The sequence below is a fragment of the Chionomys nivalis genome, chromosome 1 (assembly GCF_950005125.1).
Source record: "Chionomys nivalis chromosome 1, mChiNiv1.1, whole genome shotgun sequence".
Classification (NCBI taxonomy): domain Eukaryota; kingdom Metazoa; phylum Chordata; class Mammalia; order Rodentia; family Cricetidae; genus Chionomys; species Chionomys nivalis.
Genome location: NC_080086.1, coordinates 8,745,075 through 8,770,300, shown reverse-complemented (window position 1 = coordinate 8,770,300; position 25,226 = coordinate 8,745,075). Strand labels below are relative to the sequence as shown.

At 38.6% G+C, this 25,226-nt stretch overlaps 1 protein-coding gene across 2 annotated transcripts in view; it reads right to left on the bottom strand.

Annotated features, from left to right (window-relative positions):
* Positions 1-25,226, bottom strand: part of LOC130874234 (solute carrier organic anion transporter family member 1A5-like) — a 56,862-nt gene that overhangs the window by 24,776 nt on the left and 6,860 nt on the right. For both annotated transcript variants that reach the window (XM_057769254.1, XM_057769245.1), the window contains exons 2-7: positions 24,087-24,228; positions 20,979-21,111; positions 18,556-18,662; positions 11,834-11,980; positions 6,267-6,365; positions 4,307-4,528 (exon numbers count right to left, since the gene is read on the bottom strand). In XM_057769254.1, coding sequence (XP_057625237.1) covers positions 4,307-4,528; positions 6,267-6,365; positions 11,834-11,980; positions 18,556-18,662; positions 20,979-21,111; positions 24,087-24,228 — 850 coding nt within the window. The remainder of the gene's footprint in view (positions 1-4,306; positions 4,529-6,266; positions 6,366-11,833; positions 11,981-18,555; positions 18,663-20,978; positions 21,112-24,086; positions 24,229-25,226) is intronic.

Genomic DNA, 25,226 nt, shown 5'->3' with positions numbered 1-25,226 from the left:
TCCCATAAAAAAAGCCCTGGGCTGGTTGGTTTCAATGTAGAATTCTGTCAGAACTTCAAAGAAGAGCTAATACCTGTACCTCAAATTGTTCTATACAATAGAAACAAAAGGAACATTACCAAACACTTTTATACAAGGCTACAGTTACCCTGATACCCAAGCCACAATCAATAAGAAAGAGAATTACATACCAATCTCCCTCATGAACAATGATGCAAAAATGTTCAATAAAATACTGTCAGAACTGAACCCTAAAACACATCAAGAAATCATGCCCATGTTCAAGTTGGCTTCATCCCAGAGATGCAGGGATGGTTCAACATACAAAGATCTGTCAATGTAATCCACCACATAAATAAATTGAAAGGAAAAAAAATGGTCATCTCTTTAGAGACTGAAAAAGCCTTTGACAAAATCCAAAACTCTTTCATGATAAAGGCCTTGGAGAAATCAAAGATACAAGAAACTTACCTAACATAATAAAAACAATATACAGCAAGTCAAAAGCTAGCATCAAATTTAATGGAAAGAAACTCAAAGTGATTACACTAAAATCAAGAAGAAGAAAAGGCTGTTCACTCTCTCCGTATCTATTCAATATACTACCTGAAGTTCTAGCTAGAGCAATTAGACAACAAAAAGAGGTTAAGGAAATATAAATTAGAAAGGAAGAAGTCAAACTTTCATTATTTGGAGATGAAAAGATAGTAGGCATAAATTATCCCAAAAATTCAACCTGTAACTCCTACCACTGATAAATACCATCAGTAATGTGGCAGAATACAGGTAAACTCAAATAATCAGTATTGCTCCTATATACAAATGACAAATGAAAGAAACTGAAAAAAAAAAAAAAACAGAGAAACATCACCCTTTATACTAGCCACAAGTGATAAAAAAAAATATCTTGAGGTAATGCTAAACAAAGAACAGAAAGATCTGTATGAAAAGAACTTTAAATATCTAAAGAAAGAAACTTAGGAAGCTACCAGAAAATGGAAAGATCAGCCATGCTCGTGGATGGGAAAGATCAACCTAATAAAAATGGCAATCTTACTAAAAGAAATATACAGATTCAATGTAATACCCATCAAAATATCAGCATATTTCTTCACAGAACTAGAAAGAAAATATTCAACTTCAAATGAAAAAAACAACAAACCTGAGAGAGCTGTCATTGGTTAATTAATAATAAAAATAAAACTGCTTGGCCTTTGATAGGACAGAAAATTAGGTAGGCAAAGTAAACAAAACAAAATGCTAAAAAAAAAAAAAAAAGCTAAGACAGTCGCCATAATTCTCCCACTCCAGACAGACACAGGTTAAGATCTTTCCTGGTAAGCCAGCTTGTGGTGCTACACAAAATATTAAAAGTGGGTTAGATCAATATGTAAGAGCTAACCAATAAGAGGCTAAAACTAATGGGCCAGGCAGTGTTTAAAAAAATATGGTTTCCATGTAATTATTTCGGGGCATAATCTAGCTGGTGACCAGGAGCCAGGTGGCAGAAACGCCACCCACAGTTCCTTTAACAGAGAGCCAAAACAATCCTTAACAAGAGAAAAACTTCTGGAAGCATCATCATCCCTGACTTCAAGCTCTACTATAGAGGTATAGTAATAAAAAAAAAATTGGTATTGGCATAAAAACAGGCATGAGTACCAATGGAATCTATTTGAAGACCTGGATATTAATCCACACACTTATGAACACCTGATTTTTGAACAAAGAAGCTAAATTTATACAATGGAAAAAAGAAAGCATCTTCAACAATGATGCTGGCATAACTGGATGTTGACATGTAGGATGCAAATAAATCCAAATCCATATCTACCCCATGCACAAAACTCAATTCCAAATGGATCGAATATCTCAACATAAATCCAGCCCCACTGAAACTCACATAATAGAAACAGAGAAGTAGCTTTGAATGCATGGGCACAGGAGACCACTTCCTAATACAACATCAGTAGTGCAGACACTGAGAGCAACAATTAATAAATGGGACCTCCTGAAACAGAAGTTTCTCAAAGGCAAAAGACACAGTCAAAAAGACAAAACAGCAGCCTACAGAATGGGAAAAAAATCTTAACCAAGGAATTGTTCAATATCTTTAGCCATCAGGGAAATGCAAATCAAACCGACTCTTATAATCCCACCTTATACCAGTCAAAGTGGCTAAGATCAAAAACACTGATGATAGTTTATGCTGGAGAAGATATGGCATAAGGGCAACACTTTTCTATTGCTGATGGGAGTGCAAACTTGTACAACCACTTTGGAAATCAGTATGGCAATCTCTCAGAAAATACCTCAAGACCCACCAATATCACTCTTGGACATTTACCTATAGGATTCACACTCATACAACAAGGACATTTGTTCAACTGTGTTCACAGCAGCATTATTCATAATAGGCAGGACCTGGAAACAACCTAGATATACCTCCATCAAGAATGGATAAAGAAAATGTGGTACATTTACACAATGGAGTTCTACTCAGCAATAAAAAAAAATATCATCTTGAGGTTTGCAGATGATGTGTTTTTGGACTAGAACAAAAACATAAACTTGTTGCCTCACTCAGGTAACCCAGATATAGAAAGACAAACATGGTATGTACACACTCATAAGTGGGTATTAGATGTAGAGAAAAGGAAAACAAACCTATAGTTCACTACCCCCAGAGATACTAGGTAACAAGAAGAACCCTAAGAGAGACATACATAAATCTCCCTACGAAGGGAAAAAAGACAGGAAGTTCTGAGAAAATAGATGAGATCTCCTGGTAAACTGGGAGTGTGGGGGCAGTAGAGCAGAGCAGATAAGGGATGAGAACATACAGGAAGGGGATGGGTTGGTTGGGGGAAGGGTGAATAGGGAGCGAAATGAAAGAACACAGGGAGGTAGAAGGACAAAGGGGAAGAGGAGAACCTGAGGGACTGGAATGGTCAAGAAGGGGGACAGAGAGATAAAGCAAAAAGAAATGTCTTGATTGAGGGAGCATCTAGCAAGAAACCTAGCAGTAGGTAAATTCCCAGGAATTCATATGGATGACCTCAGCTAAGACCCTAAGCAATAGTGGAGAGGGTTCTTATACTGGCTTCCCCTGTAATCAGATTAATGACTACCTTAATTGTCATCATAAAACCTTCATCCGGCAACTGAAGGAGGCAGATGCAGAGATCCACAGCAAAGCACTGAGCTGAGCTCTGAGAGTCCAATTCAAGAGAGGGATGAGCGATAATATGAGCAAAGAGATCAGGACCGGAAACAGCTCAGCTGAGCTTATGGGAGCTCACTGACTCTAGACTGGCAGTGGGGGAACATGCATAGCACCAAAGTAGGTCCTCTGAATGCGGGTAACAATTGTGTGGCTTGGGCAGTTTGTGAGGCCACTGGTAGTGGGACCAGAATTTATCCCTAGTGCTTGCACTGAATCTCTGGAACCCATTTTCTATGAAGGGATACCTGGGATGGTCTAGATATAGAATGAAGGGCCTTGTTCCTGCCTCAAAGTGATCAACTTTGTTATTCTGCATAAGGAGCCTTACTCTTTCTGATGAGTTAATTGATGTAGAATAGAATAGAGGTCAGAGGTACAGCAGGAGAGGAGGGATTGGGAACTGGGATTGGTATGTAATATAAGAAAAGACTGATTCATACATACATGCATGCATGCATACATACATACATGCATACATACATACATACATACATAAAGGGATGGGCAGTCTTGACCACTCAGCTTCTCACAGATGCACCACTGCTCTGCACCACAGGTTGCTAAAATTCCTGCTTGTTTTACAGCAGTCTGCTCCTTAGGGAACAGTTCTCAGGTAATTTATCACACACTTTCAAATAGTGAAGATCATGCCACCTCTCAGGTTTCTCCTCCAATCTTAACTTCAAGCATGCTCATAGCTGAACTGCCATTTTTCTTATCAATCTATGGTGTTACCTTAGTACAGGTAATACTCTCCCATTGTCTTTACCTTAAATTTCTGGTTATTTTTTTTTAACTTGGAACAATATTTTCTATAAAATAGACTTTTCAAAAACATCTGAGAAAAATATATTTTCTCATTGAGTGTCCAGAGTGATGAATTTTCCATTAAGTCTAATCTGAAATGCGAACTTTACAAATTATGTGCGTTGTTTCCAAGCGGTAACTTGGGAAGAAGTTTAAGGCATCTGAGTAGGGACCCTTAGTGACAAATCATCTTAACTCAGCACAGCAGACACATGCTCCACTACCTGCAGACCCATCTAAACCAAATACAGGAGTTAAGGTTTGTCTGTTTGCCTTTAGTGATTCCACGTTTTTCCTTTTTGGCTTTTCCTTGGTGTTTCTCTTCTTTGTCACTTGTAGTCACATCTGCATTATCCTCTAGTCCTTCCTTTGGGAGTGTGTTGGGAAGAAAGAAAAAGGGAATGCTGGTCAGGACATTCACTCCTGCACAGATCAAAAAGCCGACCCACCAAGCACCGACCCAGCGCATATCAGTAGGTGTTATGGTCAGGTCATCTGTGGAAAAATACAGATATTTTGTTAGCTTGATTCATTCTTTCCAGTGTAAATTATAGAAAATTGTTAAGAAACATAATCCTATCTAAACAAAAGATTTGTGTATTGTTTGTAAATTATTCACATTTGTTCTTGTTGAGGTTATTTACTGCAGTCCCTGCCTCTACTACTAAATGTTATGATGACAAATATCTGCTACCCCTTTGGGCAAATTCTGACCTGTAGAAAATCTGTCTGAGTTTGATCAATTGGGTGGAGATAAAATTATTTGAGAAAGAAAGGTTCTGGCTTTCTATAAATGTAGTAGTTAAAACTTCATTTCAAAGAGATAAAAATGATTTGAGACATTTAAGGAACCAGTTTTAACCTGATGTGTTCATCTCTCAAAGCATCACATGGAGTGAGAAAGGGGAATGGAGAGAAAATTCAATGACTACGAGTTATTGCTGCTCTTGCAGAGGCCCTGGAAATTTACTATTGCCTGTAACTCTGATTTGACAACATCTGAAACCCTCTTCCAAACTCAGTAGGCACCCATACACACAATGCACAGATATACACATTACAAAAGTTAAGGTAATAAAAGACCACATGACACCCAATTATTTTTGTTTTGTGTATTCATTAAGAAAATTAACCTATTTGATCTAGACATACGTGGTGATATATTGCTAGAAGGAGCAGACAGAAATGAATCTTACGGAATACAGCCTAGAGGATGACAAAGCTACCTGGGTACATACTGGAGAGGCAGAACCCCTAAGGATTGTTTGCAGAATGCCAATTATATTTTCTGTGCTTCATTATGAATGCTACTGCCATGTTTCTGCTGTATTTGGCATGGTATAATTTGTATAAAGGGACTTCATTGTAACTAGTATACTGTGATTGTTTCTTGAAAAAAATCCCACTCCTCACTGGTCAATTCATTTGTAGATAATAATAAAGATGATTTTCATAAGAGCAATGGTGCTTAGTTCAATCAATGATTTGATTGACTTTCTGAGTTAGCATAAAAGATGCAGGTAGTTAGGACTATTAGTAAACATGATTAAGGACATGATTTAAGTTATTCTGCCAGTTGCTCCAATAAAACATACAAAAAGAGCAAATACAGTCTAGTAGCTACCTTGCTTTTTGTTAGATAAGGGATTTGCAGGAGAAGTAAAATAAGAGCAGGAAAGAAGAGGTAGTAAAAAAAATGACATGGTAAAAGAATTAAACAGCCAAAGGACTGAGTAAAAACAACCAGCATAAAGAAAAATAAAACAAAGAATTAACCTTTGGCCCTCAGATAAAGTTCTCATGAGTGTCTGTGCATCTGTCTAGTAGTTTGTCTGCTCTATAGCTCCCCTGTAGTTTCTCTGCCCTTCTGGGGCTAGGCCCCTTGTAAAATATATTTTCTAGCAGTTAATGAATCTTCTATATAAAACCTTTTAAATTGGTGCATATGACATAATAGAAAGATATTTTTCATTATCCACAGTGACCGGCTCATTGAGAAAAATCTATGTGAGTAAATCCTCTGTTACCAAAGGTGTGGCTGCAATGTGGTGGGATAATGGTGGATTCTTAATTAGAAAGTGACATTTTATCTTTACCTCTGCCCCTCTTAGGTCTGCACACTGTAAGCAGTGATAATATGTCTAACTAAGGATCAAAGGAGGCAGGAAAATAGCAATCTGGGGCAGTCACTTACAATCTAGAGACTAGACTTTATAAATAAAATGTATTTTACCTGTATTCACAGATCCAGTGTCTACATAGATGTTTGCACAGAAAGATGCCAACAAAAGTCCAATAAAAGGGCCAACCATGTTTCCTGCTTCTAAAATCCCTGGAAGTAAACAAAATAGGAAGTTGCACAATAACACAAAGAGTTTGCTCTCAGAATAAAAAGAAGCCTTGAAATTTTTATTTTTAACATTTTTAACATAATTATTTTTAACATTTGATTTATTTCCCTTCCTTCATAGAGCTTGGTATCAAATTTGGCAAAATTGGTAAGTACTGTGGGACAATGGTCTTGCACCCTGTAAAGATTTATCACTTGTATTACTTTAATAAAATATGGATTGGCCAGTGGCTAGGCAAGAAGTATAGGTGGGGTGGCCAGGCAGGATGTATAGGCAGGTTGACGAGAATAAAAGAATTCTGGGAAGAGGAATGGCTCAGTCTGCAGTTGTTACCCAAACAAAGAGGAAGGAAGATGTGAATGCCTTAGTGATAAAATTTACCAAACCACATAGCTAACACAGACAAGAATTATGGGGTAATTTAGGATGTATGAGTTAGTTAATAAATATCCTGAGTTAATAGGCCAACCATTTTATAATTAATGTAATCTTTGTGTGTTTTGTTGAGACCAAATGGCTGCAGAACTGGGCAGGACAGAAGCCTCTTTCAACAAAGAAGTTCTCTACAATTGAGTTATACCCTACTACTTCAGGTATTCTTATATATTCAACATATGAAAAATTAAAATTTGTATGTATATGTACATATATATGTTGCATGTAAATATGTGTGTTGCATGTACATGCACTGGTTTCTATAATATTAAGAAGGAATCTCCCTTTCTTTCAATATAGAATGTTTCCCTGAAACTCATGTGTGACAGACTTGTTTCACAGGTGGCACCACTGGAATCTGATGGGACCCTACTGAGGCAGGGCATAGTGTTGGGTCTTCAGGTCATCTGGAGTACAACCATTGCCTTTTCCTCATTCTACCTTGCTTCCCAGTCTCAGTATGAATGGTGTCACTCCACCTGTCCTTCTGTCATAATGAACTGCCTCATGACATACTTCTAAAATACACAATCCAGTGACATAGACCAAAACTTCCCAAGTAAGGAGCCAAAGTAATCCTTTCTACTTATCAATCATTATATCAGGTGTTTATTAAAGTTATAAAAAACTGATTGACACAGAAGTTTTGTTACTTAAAGACACATTTCAAATTCTCTTTCATTCTGAGTTAAGGTCAAAGCTTGCACTATCATATGCAGTCCCATCAAAGCCATGGTGTTAGCAAATACCTTTTGATGCTTCCATAGCCATGTATTCAAAAAGACTCTGATTGTTATCTTTGATTGTCAACTTGATAAAACCTAGAACTCCCTAGAAGCGATTCTTAATGAGATATTGTCTATGCTGGGTTTACCTGTGGACATGTCCATAGAAGACTGTCTTAATTAATTGATGTGAGAAGACCCTGCCCACTGTGTCTACCACCATTCCCTAGGCAGGGAGTCATTGATGTAGAAGTTCCTTCTGTTTATGTATTGTTTTTATTGGGTAATTGAAGGCGAAGGCGTAAGTCACAAACAATCCCAGGCTAGTTCGGAATTATGATTAATATAATGGTTATTTATTTAAAGTGGAAAAAACTTACAGATCACCATTCCAGACAACAGCCCTTTGCGCAATCAGGAAGGGAGTCTAGTCGCCAGAAGCAGAGCAGGAAGTAAGAGACAGCGAGGAGGGAAGTGGCCGCTGTTTTAAAGGGAGAGAGACCACACCCCAATGGGCTGGTATCTCAGCAGCTATTGGCTGGAGGAGCAAAAGGACCTCCCGCAACAGGTAATGAATAAAGAATCTGTCTTTGCCTAGTTGATAGGACAGAACTTAGGTAGGTGTACTAGACAGAACTGAATGTTGGGAAGAAGGGCAGAGTAGCAGATGCCATTGATCTCCTGCCTGAAATAGATTCTGGTTAGAATCTTGCTGGTAAGCCACAGTCATGTGGTGATACACAGATTAACAGAAATTGGCTAAATTGAGATCTAAGAATTAGCTAATAAGAAGTTAGAGCTAATGGACCGGGGAGTGTTTAAATGAATACAGTTTCTATGTGATTATTTTGGGTGTTTGATAGCCAGGTGGCCAGGATGACAAGCAGCCTGCTCCTCCTGTTGCACAGTGGTGCCCACATGCTCAACTAAATCCATATAAAATCTGAGAGAGCTTCAAAAACAATACTGAATTTAACAAAGTTTCTTGCTGTTTGCTGGTGGCTTGCTGCAACTGCTTTAAGAGAAATTTTCCTGATTCAGCTATATCCAGAAAAAAAAGTCACGCAGTTTTGAAATGCCTGCTTTCTGGGCTATGCTGCTAGCATGACCTCTGGCTCTTGTGGGAGACAGAACATTTGGATGGGGTTTGTAAGCAATGTACTATGGTTTGTTTGATGACAACTGGATTCACTGTATGCCTGGAAGGGGGGTACTGTACATGGCTCAGAGGCACAGTGACTCAGAGGCACAAGCTGCTCTTCCATCCTAGTGGTGCACATGGCTTAGAGACACGATTGGCTCCACCATGCTTGGCTGGGTGGAGCAAGAAGGCAGTAACCTGTATTTGACCTAGGATTGTTGCAGCTTAGATTCTTAAAAGCTTAGCATTTAAAAAGCACTAAGCAAAAGTGTTCCTGGACAGTAAAATATTACAGATTCACAATAGGACAGATTCAGACATAAGTGACCTCTAAAGGAGTCACAGTATTGGATAAGTGTATGTAAACTTGGGAGAGAAAATACAGAGTATATAGAGTCATAAAATACAGTTAATGCTTTAAAATGGGTAAAGTCTCTTTTTTCTTTTAAATTTTTATTTTTACTTAAAAATTCCCACTTCCTCCCCTCCTCCCATTTCCCTCCCCCTCCCCCACCCCAATTCCCTTCTTCTTTAGTTCAAAGAGCAGTCAAGGTTCCCTGCCCTATGGGAAGTCCAAGATCCTTCCACCTTCATCGAGGTCTAGGAAGGTGAGCATGCAAACAGACTAGTCTCCCACAAAGCCAGTATATGCAGTAGGATCAAAATCCTGTGTTATTGTCTTTGGCTTCTCAGTCAGCCCTCCTTGTCCGACATGTTCAGAGATCCCGGATTGATCACATGGTCCATCAGTCCCAGTCCAGCTTGCTTTGGTGGGCTCCCATTAGATCAGCCCTACCGTCTCAGTGGATGGGTGCACCCCTTGAGGTCCTGACTTCCTTACTCATGTCCTCCCTCCTTCTGCTCCTCATTTGGACCTTGGGAGCTCAGTCCAGTGCTCCAATGTGGGTCTCTGTCTCTAGCTTCATCCAGATGAAGGTTCTATGGTGATATGCAAGATATTCATCAGTATGGCTATAGGATAGGGCCATTTCAGGCTCTCTCTCCTCAGCTGCCCAAGGAACTAGCTGAGGACATCTCCATGGACACCTGGGTACACCTCTAGAGTCATATCTCTTGCCAACCCTATAATGGCTCCCTTAATTAAGATATGTACTTCCCTGCTCCCACATCCACCCTTCCTCCATTCCAACCGTCACATTCCCCCAAGCTCTCCCCATCCCCCCTTCTCATTTTTGTTTCCCCATCTCCCCTTACACCCACCCCACCCCCACCCCCAAGTTTCCAATTTTTTCCTGGCAATCTTGTCTCTTTCCAATATCCAGGAGGATAACTATATGTTTTTCTTTGGGTTCACCTTCTTATTTTGCTTCTCTAGGATTATGAATTATAGGCTCAATGTCCTTTATTTATGGCTAGAATCCACTTATGAGTGAGTACATAGAGTAAAAATAAGCCATGTAAAAATGAAAAATTCACAGAGTCAGGATTATGTATGTTATTGTGTTATTTTTGAATTTTTGACTGTGAAGGAGTTATGTACAGAAATGTATTTAATTGTATGGGCTGCTAAACTAAACCAACATGTATATCATAAAGGTACCTTGACTTCAGAATTGGGGTCTAAGGATATGGTGCTTTGGAAAAGAGGTTCTTCTTTTGTTTTCACAGAAGATGAAAACCTGTGGACTGCCTCCATACAAATGTGGTTTTATGGACCTATGCCTCCTGAAAGGTCACTGTGAACACCACCACAAAGGAAATGTTTCACCCAACTACTGACTAAAATGAACCTAGCACAATAGCACCCCCATACTGCAGGAAGAAGTCTGGAGAAAAATAATTACATCCATATTCCCAAATATTGTTTATAAATTTATTTTTACATTTAAAGGGGGATATGATATCCATATGAATAATTTTCATTGTTTTAGATTTTACTTTATTGATATAAATTTAAGGTCAAATTTGTTATAAGTATATTTCTGCTCTGGATTAAGGTATTGTAATTGTGCAGGTCATTTAAAAATGTAATGTATAATTAGAAAATATAGTTGTTAATGGATAATCATCAATAATAGTCAAGCTTGTAGTCATGTAGTTAGTTAGATTTTCTAGATATATAGAGATATATTTCAGTTAGATAGGCATTCTTCATAACTTTCAAAGACTACAGAATTTATAATGTTTTAATAATTTAGGGCTTTTCATGACAATGAGACTCATCTGCTCCTGGCAGTACAAAGCTACTTCCTGAGGAAGATGGGCATCAAAGAGGCTTCGTATGGAGTTGGCTAGCCATTTGGACAAGAAACTGCTCTTGCCTGGATGGATACATAAACTAGACATGAAACCAATCTGTCAATGCAGAGGCATTTTAAGGAAGGAAATGATATCATTAACTTCATAGAGAGGCAGGGTGTAGAACCTCAAGGACTAAAAGAGAACAGAAAGTAAATAAAAAACCATTTTGTGAACATGGTAGACATGATGGAAAAAGGGTTTGGTAAGGCTTATCCTGCAAGAATGTTTACAAGAAGGCAACAAAAGAAAACACTAAGGTCAGGCAGAAGTCTCAACAGGTAAAAGCATTTGTCCACTAAACCATGCCCAAGGACCAGAGTTCAATCTCAAGGCCAAATCTTGATATCTGTATTATGACCATCACACTTCCAAGAAAATGCACACACACACACACACACACACACACACACACATACACACACAGAGAGAGACAGAAACACAGAGAGAGACAGAGAGACAGAAGGAGAGAGAAAAAGCAAAGCTATTTTAAAATATAACAGACATAAAATGGCCAATAATGAATTTGTAATAACTTATAGATGAAAAAATGACAAACTAAGCAGAATAATAGAAAACAAAACATCATATCTAAAAACATTTTCCAGGAAATACTGGTGAATTTCTAGGGGTTTAGAGTTAGTGTGGGAGCATCAGAGGACTGTAGGAGCAGCAAATAAGAAGGGCATCCAATGTGAGAAGCTGCTTGCTGACGCTGCTTGTCTGGAACTGCTGCTTAATTCCCCCACTGAAAACTTTTACAGCCAATGGTGCCATAGCACTCTGTTCATGGTTCTGGAAACCACAGGTATTCAAATCAATAACTGTTTTTAACCATCCCAAAACTAGCTTTGTTAAAAATGATCCCAAGTCTGATTTTCAAACTTACCAATGTATAAAGGGGAGTTTTCAGGTTTGGCAAAATCTTCTATGTAGGAAACGCCCAAGGGCATGATGGGAGTTTCACCAATTCCACGAATAAGATTTCCTACCATTACATATATCCACATTGAGGATTTAATTTCTTTTTCACAGTCTACATTAAAACAACAGAAAATTACATGAGCATTTTGACAGTCAAGTGTTACTGACAGTTAATTCAAATTTGTCTTTGTTTCTTGAAGACAAAATCCTATGATGACCATCAAGTAACTTATCTAATTATGCTAGCTATAAATCATTGAGTCACCCCTATTTCATATTTTGAAAGAATTCTTAGCTATGATGATTACAACTTTACAGGAGAGATGACTGACTTTACATCTCTTCCCAATTCAGTGTTTAGTGACAACATATTTGTTATAAGAATTTACACCAAAAAAAAAATAAGCAAGTAGTAAAACCAAGATTTTGTTCACCTCTAAGGACTGAGTTTTCCACCAACTAGTAGACCCAGTTAGTTAATATGTACACTGCATAATTTCTGCACAACATTGAGGATTAAAAAAGAAGTACACATGTGCTTATGTCTAACAATTCATGTTGTACTGATATAATACAGAGAGGATACTGATGGAAGTCTGAATTCCCCAAAGCCTCAATAACTTTGTAAAAATAAATATTTACTTGAATAATAAACATATTTTCCCTATAGATCTTATCTTTTACTGTCAACATAATACTCCCACAATTGGTGAACACTGGAATAACATAAACAAGTGCAAATGGATGGGAAAGGTCAAAGGTGAAATCATTGAGTTATTACATGCACCTTCCACACCTAAGCTAAATGAACTCTGTAGGGAAGCTCAACTTGGTGTTTTTAGGGAAGTAGACAAAGTACTCTCTCTTTGGATTGATCAGTGAATGACCATAAATGTCCTAAGCACAATTGGGTCCTGAGGTCTAACTCTTATTTATTCCTGATTAAAGTAAAATCCATTTCCATTTCTATGTAATCAAATTCTTATCTTTGATAAGCATGATGATTTCAGTCTACAGATCACAGAATGACTCTCAACCCTCTTATAGAGCAGAACTGAAAGTATTAGACTTTGGAGGCTCAAGTGATTTCCCGGGGCACTGTACAGGGAAGACTTTATCTTTTCCATCAAAATGCAAGGAACACAATGGGTGGATTTCCAAAGGTCAGTTCAGGAGACAAAAATGAGCAAGCATTGAGGCCACTATTTCACCTTGCTTTGCTTAGAAGATTTCTGTAGCTCAGAGCTTCAAAGATGGCTACTCTTTGATTCCCAAGTTATTTTGATCTCCACTAACTCCCTAGGAATAGTGACATTCCAAGCCTTGGAGACTGCTGCAAATTCTGTGACATGGATCTTGCATAAGATGGAGAAGTTTTGGCTTCAAACGATCCTGCTGAGACAGTATCAGACTATGTGTACAAGAGACATGTTGTGTCTTTTAGCATATGTGATTTAAAAAATACTCTTTAAAATGTGTTACCTTAAAGAGCATATGTGCACCATGTGTGTGCAGATGCCCAAAAAGGACAAAAGAAGGCACCCAATTCCAAAGAACTGGAATGACAGGGGTTTGAGAAAAATATATTGTCAGTGCTGGGAACAAATTAGGCTCTCTGTAAGCATGGTGTGGTCCTCTGAATGGAAATGTCCCCCTTTACAAGCTTTGGAATTAAATACTTAGTCTTTAGTAAGTGGTATTTGGGGAGGTGGAGGAAGAATATTGCTGGAGATAGCTGTAAAGTGCTTGGAGCCTCACTCTACTTCCAGTTTGTTCCCTCTCCCTTATATTTATAGTTGAGATGTAAGTTCCTAAATTCAGGCTCCTGCTGCCACTTTCCCTGCCATGATTGATTCTCATTTCTCTGGTGATGTAGGAGTCCCCTCTCTGCGCTGTCATTACCATTAATGAATAAAGAAACTGCCTTGGCCTATTGATAGGGCAGAACTTAGATTGGGAGGACTGGACTGAATGAGAAGGGTGGAGTCAGAGAGACACCATGGAGCTGCCACAGTCAGACATGCCAAATATTTGCTGGTAATCCACTGCCACATGGCGATATACATCTTAATAGAAATGAGTTAAATTAATATAAGAGTTAGCCAATAAGAAACTAGAGCTAATCAGCCAAGAAGTGTTTGAATGAATATGGTTTCTGTGGGATTATTTCAGTTCTAAGCAGTCAGGAAAAACAAGCGGCCTTCCTCCTACACTCAGGATTTTCCACCTCTGGGTTTTGATTCATTTGGGGATGACCCTTTCACAGGGTTGAAGACTACTTGATAATATGGGTATACAAATGATTCATAACTGCAGCAAAATTACAGCTATGAAGGAGTAACAAAACAAGTTTATTGTTGATGGTCCCCATAATTAAAGTGTTGAGGATTAGGAAGATTGAAAACCACTGCTTTAGCATCATAAGCCCAAATATACTCTGTATATGAGGTCTCTTGCCCATGGTAATCTAGCAAAGTAAAATAAAAGTAACTAAAATATGTAATAAATACTTTGATATGGCATCTGGCTGTACCTGTGGGGTATGTATAGAGACCAATCACCATGGTTCTGACATTATCATTGGACTGACCTGTTAAAAGAGTCATAAGATCTGTTGATGGAGTCATAAGACTTTCAGTATTGAGAAGGACTGACAGGTATCAGGTGTTGTTAACTGAAGTAAGTTGGTCAGCATATTGGTATGTCCACAGAGGTTATATCTCACCAATTCCTGTATCTTGTTTACCATTCTTTCTGCCCACCAAGAAGTGAAGAACAGCAGGAACCAAAGCTCATCTCAGCATGATATTCTTCACATAAACATGGGCGAAGTGACCGTGGATTGAACTCTCCAAAATAATAAGTGAAAACAACCTTTTTCTCCCTTGAGTTGTTTGGCATTTTGATCACAGGAATGTGAAAGTTACTAATACAACTTACAAATGGCAGAAGCCAGGACCACAGTGCATGAGCCCATAGGAAGTAAGGGAACCACTACTGTTTGGTTGAACTGTAAAGCCATGCTTCTCTTAAAGAGGGAAAAGGAGACTAAAAGACAAGTTACCGTGTAATCAGTGAGTTGTGATCAGTGATAATGCACCTGCTTTTCCATGGTGCTTCAAGCCCACAGTACAGATCTGGGAAAGTTTCTGTTTGTAAATCTTATTGTATAATCACTGTGATGACTAGTTTATATCAACTTGATACAAGTCTAGATATACCAGAAAGAAAGTGTCTCAATTGAGAAACTGCCTCCATCATATTGGCCTGTGGGCATTTGTATGAGGCATTTTATTTCTGGCTAATTGATGTGAGATTTCACAGAACATTATGGGTGGTGCCATCCTTGGGTAGCAGGGTCTACGCTGTATGAGAAAGGAAGCTGAGCAAGTCAGAGGACCTAGCCAGTATTGATGGAGGAAGGTCATTGGTTAAATAATAAAGAAACTGCCTAGGCGCATTTGATAGGCCAACCCTTAGGTGGGTGGAGTAAACAGAACAGGATGCTGGGAGAAAGAAGCCGAGTTAGTGAGTCGCCATAATTCTCCCATTCCAGACAGAAGCAGGTTAAGATCTACCCTGGTAAGCCAGCTCATGGTGCTACACAGAATATTAGAAATGGGTTAGATCAATATGTAAGAGCTAGTCAATAAGAGGCTGGAACTAATGGGCCAGGCAGTGTTCAAAAGAATAGTTTCCGTGTAATTATTTCGGGGCATAAGCTAGCCATGTGGGTGGCTGGGTGCCGGAGACCTGCCGCTCTTATTACAACAGAGTGGCACCCAACGTGCTAATGAACTCCATGTAAAACCTGAGAGGGCTTAAAGAGGAGAAAGAGAGAATTTAAGACAGCTTTTTGCTGTTTCTGGGTTGCGTGCCGCAAGGAAATCGTCCTGACTCAGCAGCAGGAAAAAACTGGCTGTTTTAAAATGCCGGCTTTCTGGGCTGTGCCGCCATCACGATCTCTGTCTGGCTCCTGCGGGAGACAGAGTCTTTAAATTGAGCATTTTGAATAAATTGCTATGGCTTGCTTGATGGCAATGTGGACTGCTGTGTGCCTGGAACTGTATGTGGCTCAGGGGCACCAAATGGTTCTGAGGCAGGAGCAGCTCAGCTCCACCATGAGAACTCTGCTGGTCTTAGGCAGGAACTACCGTAATTACCTTAATAACAGTGCAGTTAAGGTTTAGACTGGGCAGGACACAGGCAATACCATAATACCTCTAAATGGTGCAACTTGGGTTTTTAAGAACTGCTTAACATTTTAAAAAATGCTCCTGGATAGTAAAAAAAATTACAGATTCACAATAGAACTGATTCAGACACTGTTGGATGAATGTACGTAGGCTTGAGAGAGAAAAATATATATATATGAAGAATAAATTTAATGTCTTAAAAAAAGGGTAAAGTCTTTAAAGAGACAGAGTACAGATAGTTATAGATTAAAAGAAATAAAGAAAAATAAGCCACGTAAAAATGGAAAATTCACAGAGAGTCTGGATTTTTTGTATTATTGTGTTTTCTTTAAAATTTTTGACTGTGAAGGAGCTAACTACAGAGAGACATTTCATTATATGGGCTGCCAAGCTAAACCAAAATGGATACAAGGGTATTATGATTTCAGAATATGGGTCTAAGGATATGATGCTTTGGAGAGGGTCTTCTTTTGTTTTCACAGAGGATGAGACTCTGTGGATTGCGTCTATACCAATATGTTATGATAGACCACGCCCTCCTGAAAGGTTGCTGTGAACACCTTCAAAAAATTACTTCACTCAACTGCCAACTGAGATGACCCTGGCACACAGGTTATACCATGAAAGACCTAGTTAACAATGTCCCCATTCAGCAGGAAGCAGTTTGGAGAGAAATAACTGCGCCCATATTCCCAAATATTGTTTATAAATGTTCTTTTACATTTAAAGGGGGAAATGATATAGATATGAATAATTTGCATTGGTATAGATTTTAAGGTCAATTTTGTTATATGTATATGTATTTCTAATCTTGATTAAGGTATTGTGATTGTATAGTTCATTTAAAAATGTAATGTATATAGGTTGTTAATGGATAATCATCAATAATTGTCAAGCTTTTAGTCATGTTAGTTAGATTTTCTAGATGTGCATAGATATATTTCAGCTAGATAGGCATTCTTCATATCTTTCAAAGACTGCAGAATATGGCATTTAATGTTTTAATAACTTAGGGCTTTTCATGATAATGAGACACGTCTGCTCCTGGCAGCACCAATCTACTTCAAGAGGAAGATGGGCACCGAAGAGGCTCCTTAAGGAGTTTGATAGCCATTTGGGCAAGAAACTGTTCTTACCTGGACTATTGCATAAACTGGACACAGAGAACCCGCAGAGAGAGGACTGCTAAACTTGCCTAAAGGTGAGATGGTCTTTCGGGGTTCCTGACTCATGAAAGAGTCTGTGAGACATTCTGCAGGACACAGCAAAAAATGACTGAACTGTCTTTAGAATTTCCTGCCTGATGAAAATGTCTGCTGGATACTATGGGCCTGTAGGCCGAAGATGGATGCCCCAATGGTACAGAAGAACTTTGGGTGACTGTCCAGGCAGCAAGATGTCTCTTTCATTTCTAGAGTTTTGGATTTCTTGTTTACTTAGGTAATATTATATCCTTCTGGAGTCTTTGATGGAGTTGAAGAATGGATAGATAGTTATAGTTTTCCTTACTTATGATAAGAGATAAAATAGATATAAATATTGTAACTGTAATTCTTGCTTGATAACCATTTTGTCATATGTAATTTTACTATGTTAAAGTGAAAGCCTTTTTTGTTTAAACAGAAAAAGGGGAAATGATGGAGGAAGGTCATTGGTTAAATAATAAAGAAACTGCCTAGGCGCATTTGATAGGCCAACCCTTAGGTGGGTGGAGTAAACAGAACAGGATGCTGGGAGAAAGAAGCTGAGTTAGTGAGTCGCCATGATTCTCCCATTCCAGACAGAAGCAGGTTAAGATCTACCCTGGTAAGCCAGCTCATGGTGCTACACAGAATATTAGAAATTGGTTAGATCAATATGTAAGAGCTAGTCAATAAGAGGCTGGAACTAATGGGCCAGGCAGTGTTCAAAAGAATAGTTTCCGTGTAATTATTTCGGGGCATAAGCTAGCCATGTGGGCGGCTGGGTGCCGGAGACCTGCCGCTCTTATTACAACACAGTATGAGTCACTCCTTAGTGCTCTCTGCTTTGTTCTCTCCCTCCAGGTTCCCACCTTAGCTTCCCTCATGATTGGGTATAATTCATAAGCTAGATAACTTCTTCCCTACCTGGGTTGATTTTAGTCCATGTTTTACTATAGCAACAGAAAACCATACTAGACGAATCATATAGATCACTATGTAAGTCTAGATCCATCCTACTAAGTCATTTTCTCTTGAGGGACTAATTCTACAATGGTGCTGGAGTAGATATATTTTACTTATTTTTAAAATACCCATATTAAGAAACAAAGGAGTCTTATTGAATAGATTCAAACTCAGGGAGCAGAGTATTTCATGTTATTGCACAGCTTCCTTCCATGAAGAGGGAGATAATGACTGTTCATTTGTCTTAGGTGCCTACTAAACTCAGTGTCACATTCAAAGTCCTTCATAAAAGAGTGTTCTGGGCTTGAGACTTCTAGAAGAAAGCAGTAAGAAGTACTAGTCACCTTTTGGGTCTGGTGTTGGTGTCAAGGTCTGACTTCTGTTTCCTGAACATAAGAAGCTGTTTGAAGACAAGTTACTTGAAGGTGAGATCATTTTCTCATATTCATATCTGTGTGGACACAGAAAACATTCATTGTGAGGACCTCAGGGCAATGAGAGCATCTACAGATCACTGACTCCTGCTTCCCTAAAAACACAGTATCCAGAGGCCACGCAGACATGTGTCTACAGCAGTCATTCTGACCATCATGAATCCTATTGCTAGGACAGAGAGATGACTCAGTGGGTAAAGAACTCTCTGTACAGCCTGATGTCCTGAGCTCAGTCCTGAAAATCAAATAAAGATGGAGGGAGAGGAGTGACTCCACAAAGTGGTCCTCTGATATCTACATGTGAATACCTACAACCACCATGCATCCTCAGACACATACACACAAGCACGCACACACACACATGCACATGCACACACACACACACAAATAAATAGAAACAGAAATTTGTATCGTGATGTTGGCCAAGTAGTTGTAGGGCTTAACTCCATACTGCATTAGCAGAGTAGAGTGGTCCTTGCCTGCTACCCTAGCACTGGAGAGGTGGAAGCTCAAGGTCCCCCTCAGCTATGCAGCTAATTTGAGGTGAGACTGGGCTTCATAAGAGCCTATCTGAAATAAAAACAAAACAAAATATAAACAAACCAGCAAATAAAAAGCAGTCTGAGGCAAGAGGCAGGGCAGAACTAAGTATTTTAAAAATACCTTGACTTCATAATGGAACTCAAAAGGTATGTTGCTTTGGAGAAGAGGTTTTGCTTTTGTTTTCACAGAAAATGAGAAGCTGTGGATTCATTCTGAGTTAAAAAAATAGGTTTGATCAAGAAATAGCAGCTGAGAAATCTTCAGTAGGAATAAATAGCCCAGATGTCAGAGTTCTACATCCAGAATAGACTGCTGCCTAAGGCTGGGCAGTGGTGGCGCACGCCTTTAATCCCAGCACTTGGGAGGCAGAGGCAGGCGGATCTCTGTGAGTTTGAGACCAGCCTGGTCTACAAGAGCTAGTTCCAGGACAGGCTCCAAAACCACAGAGAAACCCTGTCTCAAAAAACCAAAAAAAAAAAAAAAAAAAAAAATAGACTGCTGCCTAAGATGACCAAGAATCACAAGTGAGGACTTGGTCATAATTCTAAATTTTCATTAGGTTTCCATAACATTATCAATGCCCCTACATGCAAAAAGTAGCCTGGAAAAATATGCCCACACTCACAAAATATGGACTATGGATGTTCTTATTTAAAAAAAAAAGAGAGGGAAGTGGTGAGGGAGAATGGTCTGTATTCTGTCAATTATATTTTAAATAAACGCTGATTGGCCAGTAGCCAGGAAGGATGTATAGGTGGGATAACAAGACAGGAAGTAGAGGCAGGTCAATGAGAACAGGAGAATTCTGGGAAGAAGGAAGCCCATTCTTCTGCAGTCCTGACCAGACCACAGAAGCAAGATGTGACTGCCTTGCTGAAAAAGGTACTGAGCCATGTGGCTAACAGAGGTAAGAATAATGCCCAAATATAAGTTATAAGAGTAAAGAAGAAGCTAATGGGCCAACCAGTTTATAACTAATGTAGTCCTATGGGTGATTTTTTGGGACTTAACTATTGCGGGAACCAAGAAGGGCTGAAATTTCAACAACAAAAAAGAGTAGAAGAAGCTGGGCGATGGTGGCATATGCCTTTAATCCCAGCACTTGGGAGGCAGAGACAGGCAGATCTCTGTGAGTTCGAGACCAGCCTGGTCTACAGACCTAGTTCCAGGACAGGCTCCAAAGCCACAGAGAAACCCTGTCTCGAAAACAAACAAACAAACAAAAAAAAAGAGTAGAAGAGAGGCAGAAGGAAGAAGATGAGGGAAGGAAGCCAAACAAATTTATTCTGACACCCAGAGAAGCAAAACAAAGAACTGAAAACTATCCATAGAAAGCAGAAATAGTTTAACATAATTTAAATTTTAGAATTTTTTGTGTAAGACACTTTGCAAAGCATAAAAATAAAAATTAATATTTACATTAGTCTATCTCTCACTCATTTGTGATTAGATCAAACAGTAGACTCCTTTTATCTGGAGTGTCTAAGTAGTCCTTATGAATGATGCAGCACATATTTAGGCAGACTAAGAGAAAACATTCAGGTGTCTCAACTTCCTGAAAGAAGTGTTTCAAATCCCCACTTCACAGTGAACTGGATTGGACCTTAAGGAGACTGAAGGTCATAAGATTCATAAATAATATTGGTAGAGCGGAGACCATATCTTCTAATTTCCATTTTAGCATTCTGTACTTTGGGGGAGCATTGCTCTTCCCAGGGAGGAAATTCTGGATGTCATTTGGTGTAGGGAAGAGTGGAATCTAAAATTTAATCAAAAGCTGGAGTACTCACCGTCCCATCAGGAAATGAGGTAGTGATATTAAGAAACAACCTACACCCATAACCACACAACCAGCTCCAATCATGATAGGCCTGTGCAGTTTTCTTCCAAAATAACTTACAAATATAATCAACAAAAGGTTTCCTAAGAAAGGGATATGATAATGTTATTTCAGTAAAGTATTGGCATATCATAGTCAACAGCCTCTCTATTGTTTAAATAACCACCTTAAAAATCAATCTATATATGGAATAGTTATTCCTGATGAATAGTTCCCTTCCATTCTGAAGAATATTAAATGCGCTATTCAGGCATATCCAGCTCTTGGTAAAGCATAAAAAAGCAGGTGTCAGCCTACACATCACCTCTGACCTCTTTTCTCATGTCTTCTCTAATTCTATGCAGAATCAAATGGATTCATGATTTTTAACGTAGTATTCAGAAACTCCTTAATTGTTCAACATGGTCAATCATGATATCTGCTTCTACTGTCACATCCTCCCTTAGACCAGGCAATACTGTTAGCAGAAATGTCAGATTCCTAACCATCCAAATGCGTCTTAGGTCTAGATTGCAGGAGTCAAAAGTTGAAACCAAAAATTCATCTCTGTGGTTTAGGAGAAAGCTTACATTTAGGTTTAAAACTCAGTGAGAAACCCCATTCTGACAAGAAGCCTTAGATAAATGTGCTTAAGAAATGAAAGAAAAAGTGAGGCCTGGTGGCACAGACCTGGCATTCCCAGTCACAGGGGATGGTAAGACAGGAAGACTGAGTGATCAAAGGTAGCCTGGGCTACAGAGTGAATTCAAGACCAGTCTGGGAATCTAACTGTCAACTTTCTAAAAATAAAAAGTAAATAAAGGAACTGGATATTGGTAAAATGTTTTGTCTAATATATGTGAGACTTAGGTCCATTTAATCAATATTACTCACAGAAGAAAGGGGAAGAATTAATTAAAGAAGAAAAAATTAAAAAGAAAGTAATATATAAATAAGCATTCTACAAATCTCATACTTTTAGTTTGGTGATTATTTACCATTCATACTATATATAAAGGAAGGATCAGAAAACACAAACACACTTTTTAATGGCTTAGAAAATATCTCAGTGATCTTAAATATCTCAAAGATGTTTGAAGACTCTTCAGATTCTATTTCTCTCTAGTCTGCTATCTACATAGAAGAGATGATGCATTATTTTGAATGGTATGTAACCTACCTATGTATACTTATTATGCTGTCTCTCTCTGAGATCTGTCATTGAGATCATCATGCAGAAGGTAATGTCCCAAGACACCGATTGTTTGAACTCTGAGTATATTTCTAGTCTATTGATGAAAAACTATGAATGCACAGAATCTTGTCTGAAATCTCTAATGTTTGAAAGGAAAAGCATCCCTTCTTCACAATAGGCTTAGATGGCCTTTACATTGCCTTGCTATCCCCCTCAAATAATTTGTGGAAGGTGTGTGGGAAAAAGTAAGGTGCTGTCTAGGCCTTGGAAGGTTGCTTGCAAAACTATCAAAACTACTATTTGGTAGGGAAAAGGCTATCAAATGCTGCATTCACTGGTCAATGATTACATTTAAGACTTCCTTTAAGTCATTTATTTCTACTTTAAGTAGTACTTTTTTACCTTTAGTTTAAAAACATAGATTTCACAGAAATTAAGTTTTCCATGAACTAGGGTAGGAATTGTTTTAGCTAATTATTAACTGGACAATAGCATTTGTGTTCATGGTAGTGTAGAAAGAAATAATAACTTGAGGAGTCATCATTCTGTCTCCAAAAGGCTTAAAACTTTGTGGTTGTTGTAAATACTGCAAAGGCCATGCAGTCAGTAATTAGTAGAAAATCAGATGTAGATAATCTATGCCTTCTTAAAATGCATGAATATTCATTCCTGACAGGATGTTTAAATGTTCTGATAATTATACTTCAGTGTAACTGCATTCCTTTTGACCTATTAGTTTCATTTTGTGCAATTAAAATATCCTAAAATCAGGTGGCATTGGGTTTTCAATAGGAGTCCTTAGCATAAAAAGGTCATGACCCTCTTCCAACCCCATACTGGCTCTCTGGCACCAGAAGGATAAAAGACACATTCCAAAACAGGCCATAGTTTCTACCCATTTTTCATCTCTGCACACTTCTCCAGGTTCATGTTCTAACAATTTCCACCTTCCCATATCACAGGGCTGACTTGATCCCCACAAAACCACTTGATGGTTCACCCCTGTACACATCTCCCCATCACATTCACCTGTCCATTTCTCCTCCTGGACCACCTTTTCCCCTTCAGAATATTGCCTTCCCCAGCTCAATGTCTTCCATAAAACATTGAATAACGAATGAACAGCACTTGCTGCATTTAACACACTAGAACATGACTATAAAAAGTCTATGTAAGACATTCATGCTGACTGCACTGGGAAAACCTAGGACACATGTAAGACATCCTGGGAGACAAGATGGAACAACCTCAATGTGGGTTAGTTACTTCACAGCCCTGATTTTCATGGCTGTTTTGGTTGAATACATTAAAAACAATTTCACTTTGAAGAAAATAAAAACTAAGAACAAAAGGTGTCCAAGTCACTTTATTATAGAAGGCATCTTTCCCTCCTTTCCCCTTTGTACTGTCATCTTCCAGTTCATTACCCTCATTACCCAAATCTTTGGAATTGTGTCTGATACAACTCAGACACAGGAAAGCATCCTCATCTTCCTCAGTATCTATGAGTGGAGAGCTGCCTACTTCCCTGGCACAGTGGAGGCAGAGAAGCATTTGTTCTTTCCTTCAGAACACTAGTTCCTCCAGGCTCCCACAGCAACCTTCTAAAATGCTTTGAAAAAGGACTTAGTGTCTGTCTGAGTATTCTAGTAATGGAATTAGATAATAATACTCTAAATCTTATTTCAATTGTCAGAAAAAGAGGCCATATCAAGGTATATGGTAAAAATTACATATTATCATGGGTACATTTAAATAAATGGTTACTCTACACCTAGACCATACCAGACCATCAGAAAGCATGTAATTCAGTCAGATTAGAAAATCTTAAGCAAGAAATTGGGAGAGAATATAAATACACAGTAATAAATAAATGTAACTCACCAATCTCAAAACTCCCATTGATAAGTCCAACTACAGATGTGGGGATATTGAATTGTCTCTCTATTTGTGTGAGCATAGAAACCATATAATTTCCTGATATTGACTTGGCTAGATATGCCATTGTTAATGCCAACAGAAACATCTAGGAAGAAAAATGTTTAAAAAAAAGTGAGAACTTTGTTTTACAATTATATATTTGCCAACTATTGACAAAACAGACTCTACCATGAGGTTTGTTTCCAAATAAAACAGTCCTTGAAAATGGAAGAAACTTTAAAATGTAATCTCTCCCCTACCATATTGCCCTCACTCTGGAAATGCAGTTAGAATAGTTGTTAGCAGCAGTGAGTTTTGTAGAAAGGTATGTCTTTGCTTTTTTATCAGTGTACCTTATTCATACAGAAAGACATGGAACTACTCAATGTAAGACACAGTCACTAATGGGTCTTCTGTATTATATGGTTATCTCCAAGACAAGTGCTGTCCACTTTAAGGAAGGTAAGAAAAAGAACACAGAAGCCGGGCGATGGTGGCACACGCCTTTAATCCCAGCACTTGGGAGGCAGAGGCAGGCGGATCTCTGTGAGTTCGAGACCAGCCTGGTCTACAGAGCTAGTTCCAGGACAGGCTCCAAAGCCACAGAGAAACCCTGCCTCGAAAAACAAAACAAAACAAAACAAAACAAACAAAAAAAAGAACACAGAATGAAACTAAAGCATATTTCTGCTCATGTTTTCAGGAATGATTAGTCTCTGGAAGTCCTTGACTACAGTGATATTTTGTATGTAATATAATAAAAAAATTTACCTGAAGACAAGAGTGCAGAATGAAGCCACTAGTCAGCCACAGGGACCAGGAAGTCCTGGCACACACTTTTATCCCAGCACTTGGGAGATAGAGGCAGACAGACCTCTGTGAGTTCAAGGCTACCTGGACTATATGAGATTGTATCTATATAAAAGAAATTTAGACATTACACAAAGGTGATCCCATCAGTTGGGATCACATGTCTTTAATCCCAGAACTGAGGAGGTAGAGACAGAAGTGATATGGTTGGGTGGAAAAAGAAACATAAGGCAGGAGCTCAGGATCAGTCTGAGGCTTCAGAGAGACAGATGCAGTTTGAGTATTCAGTCAGAG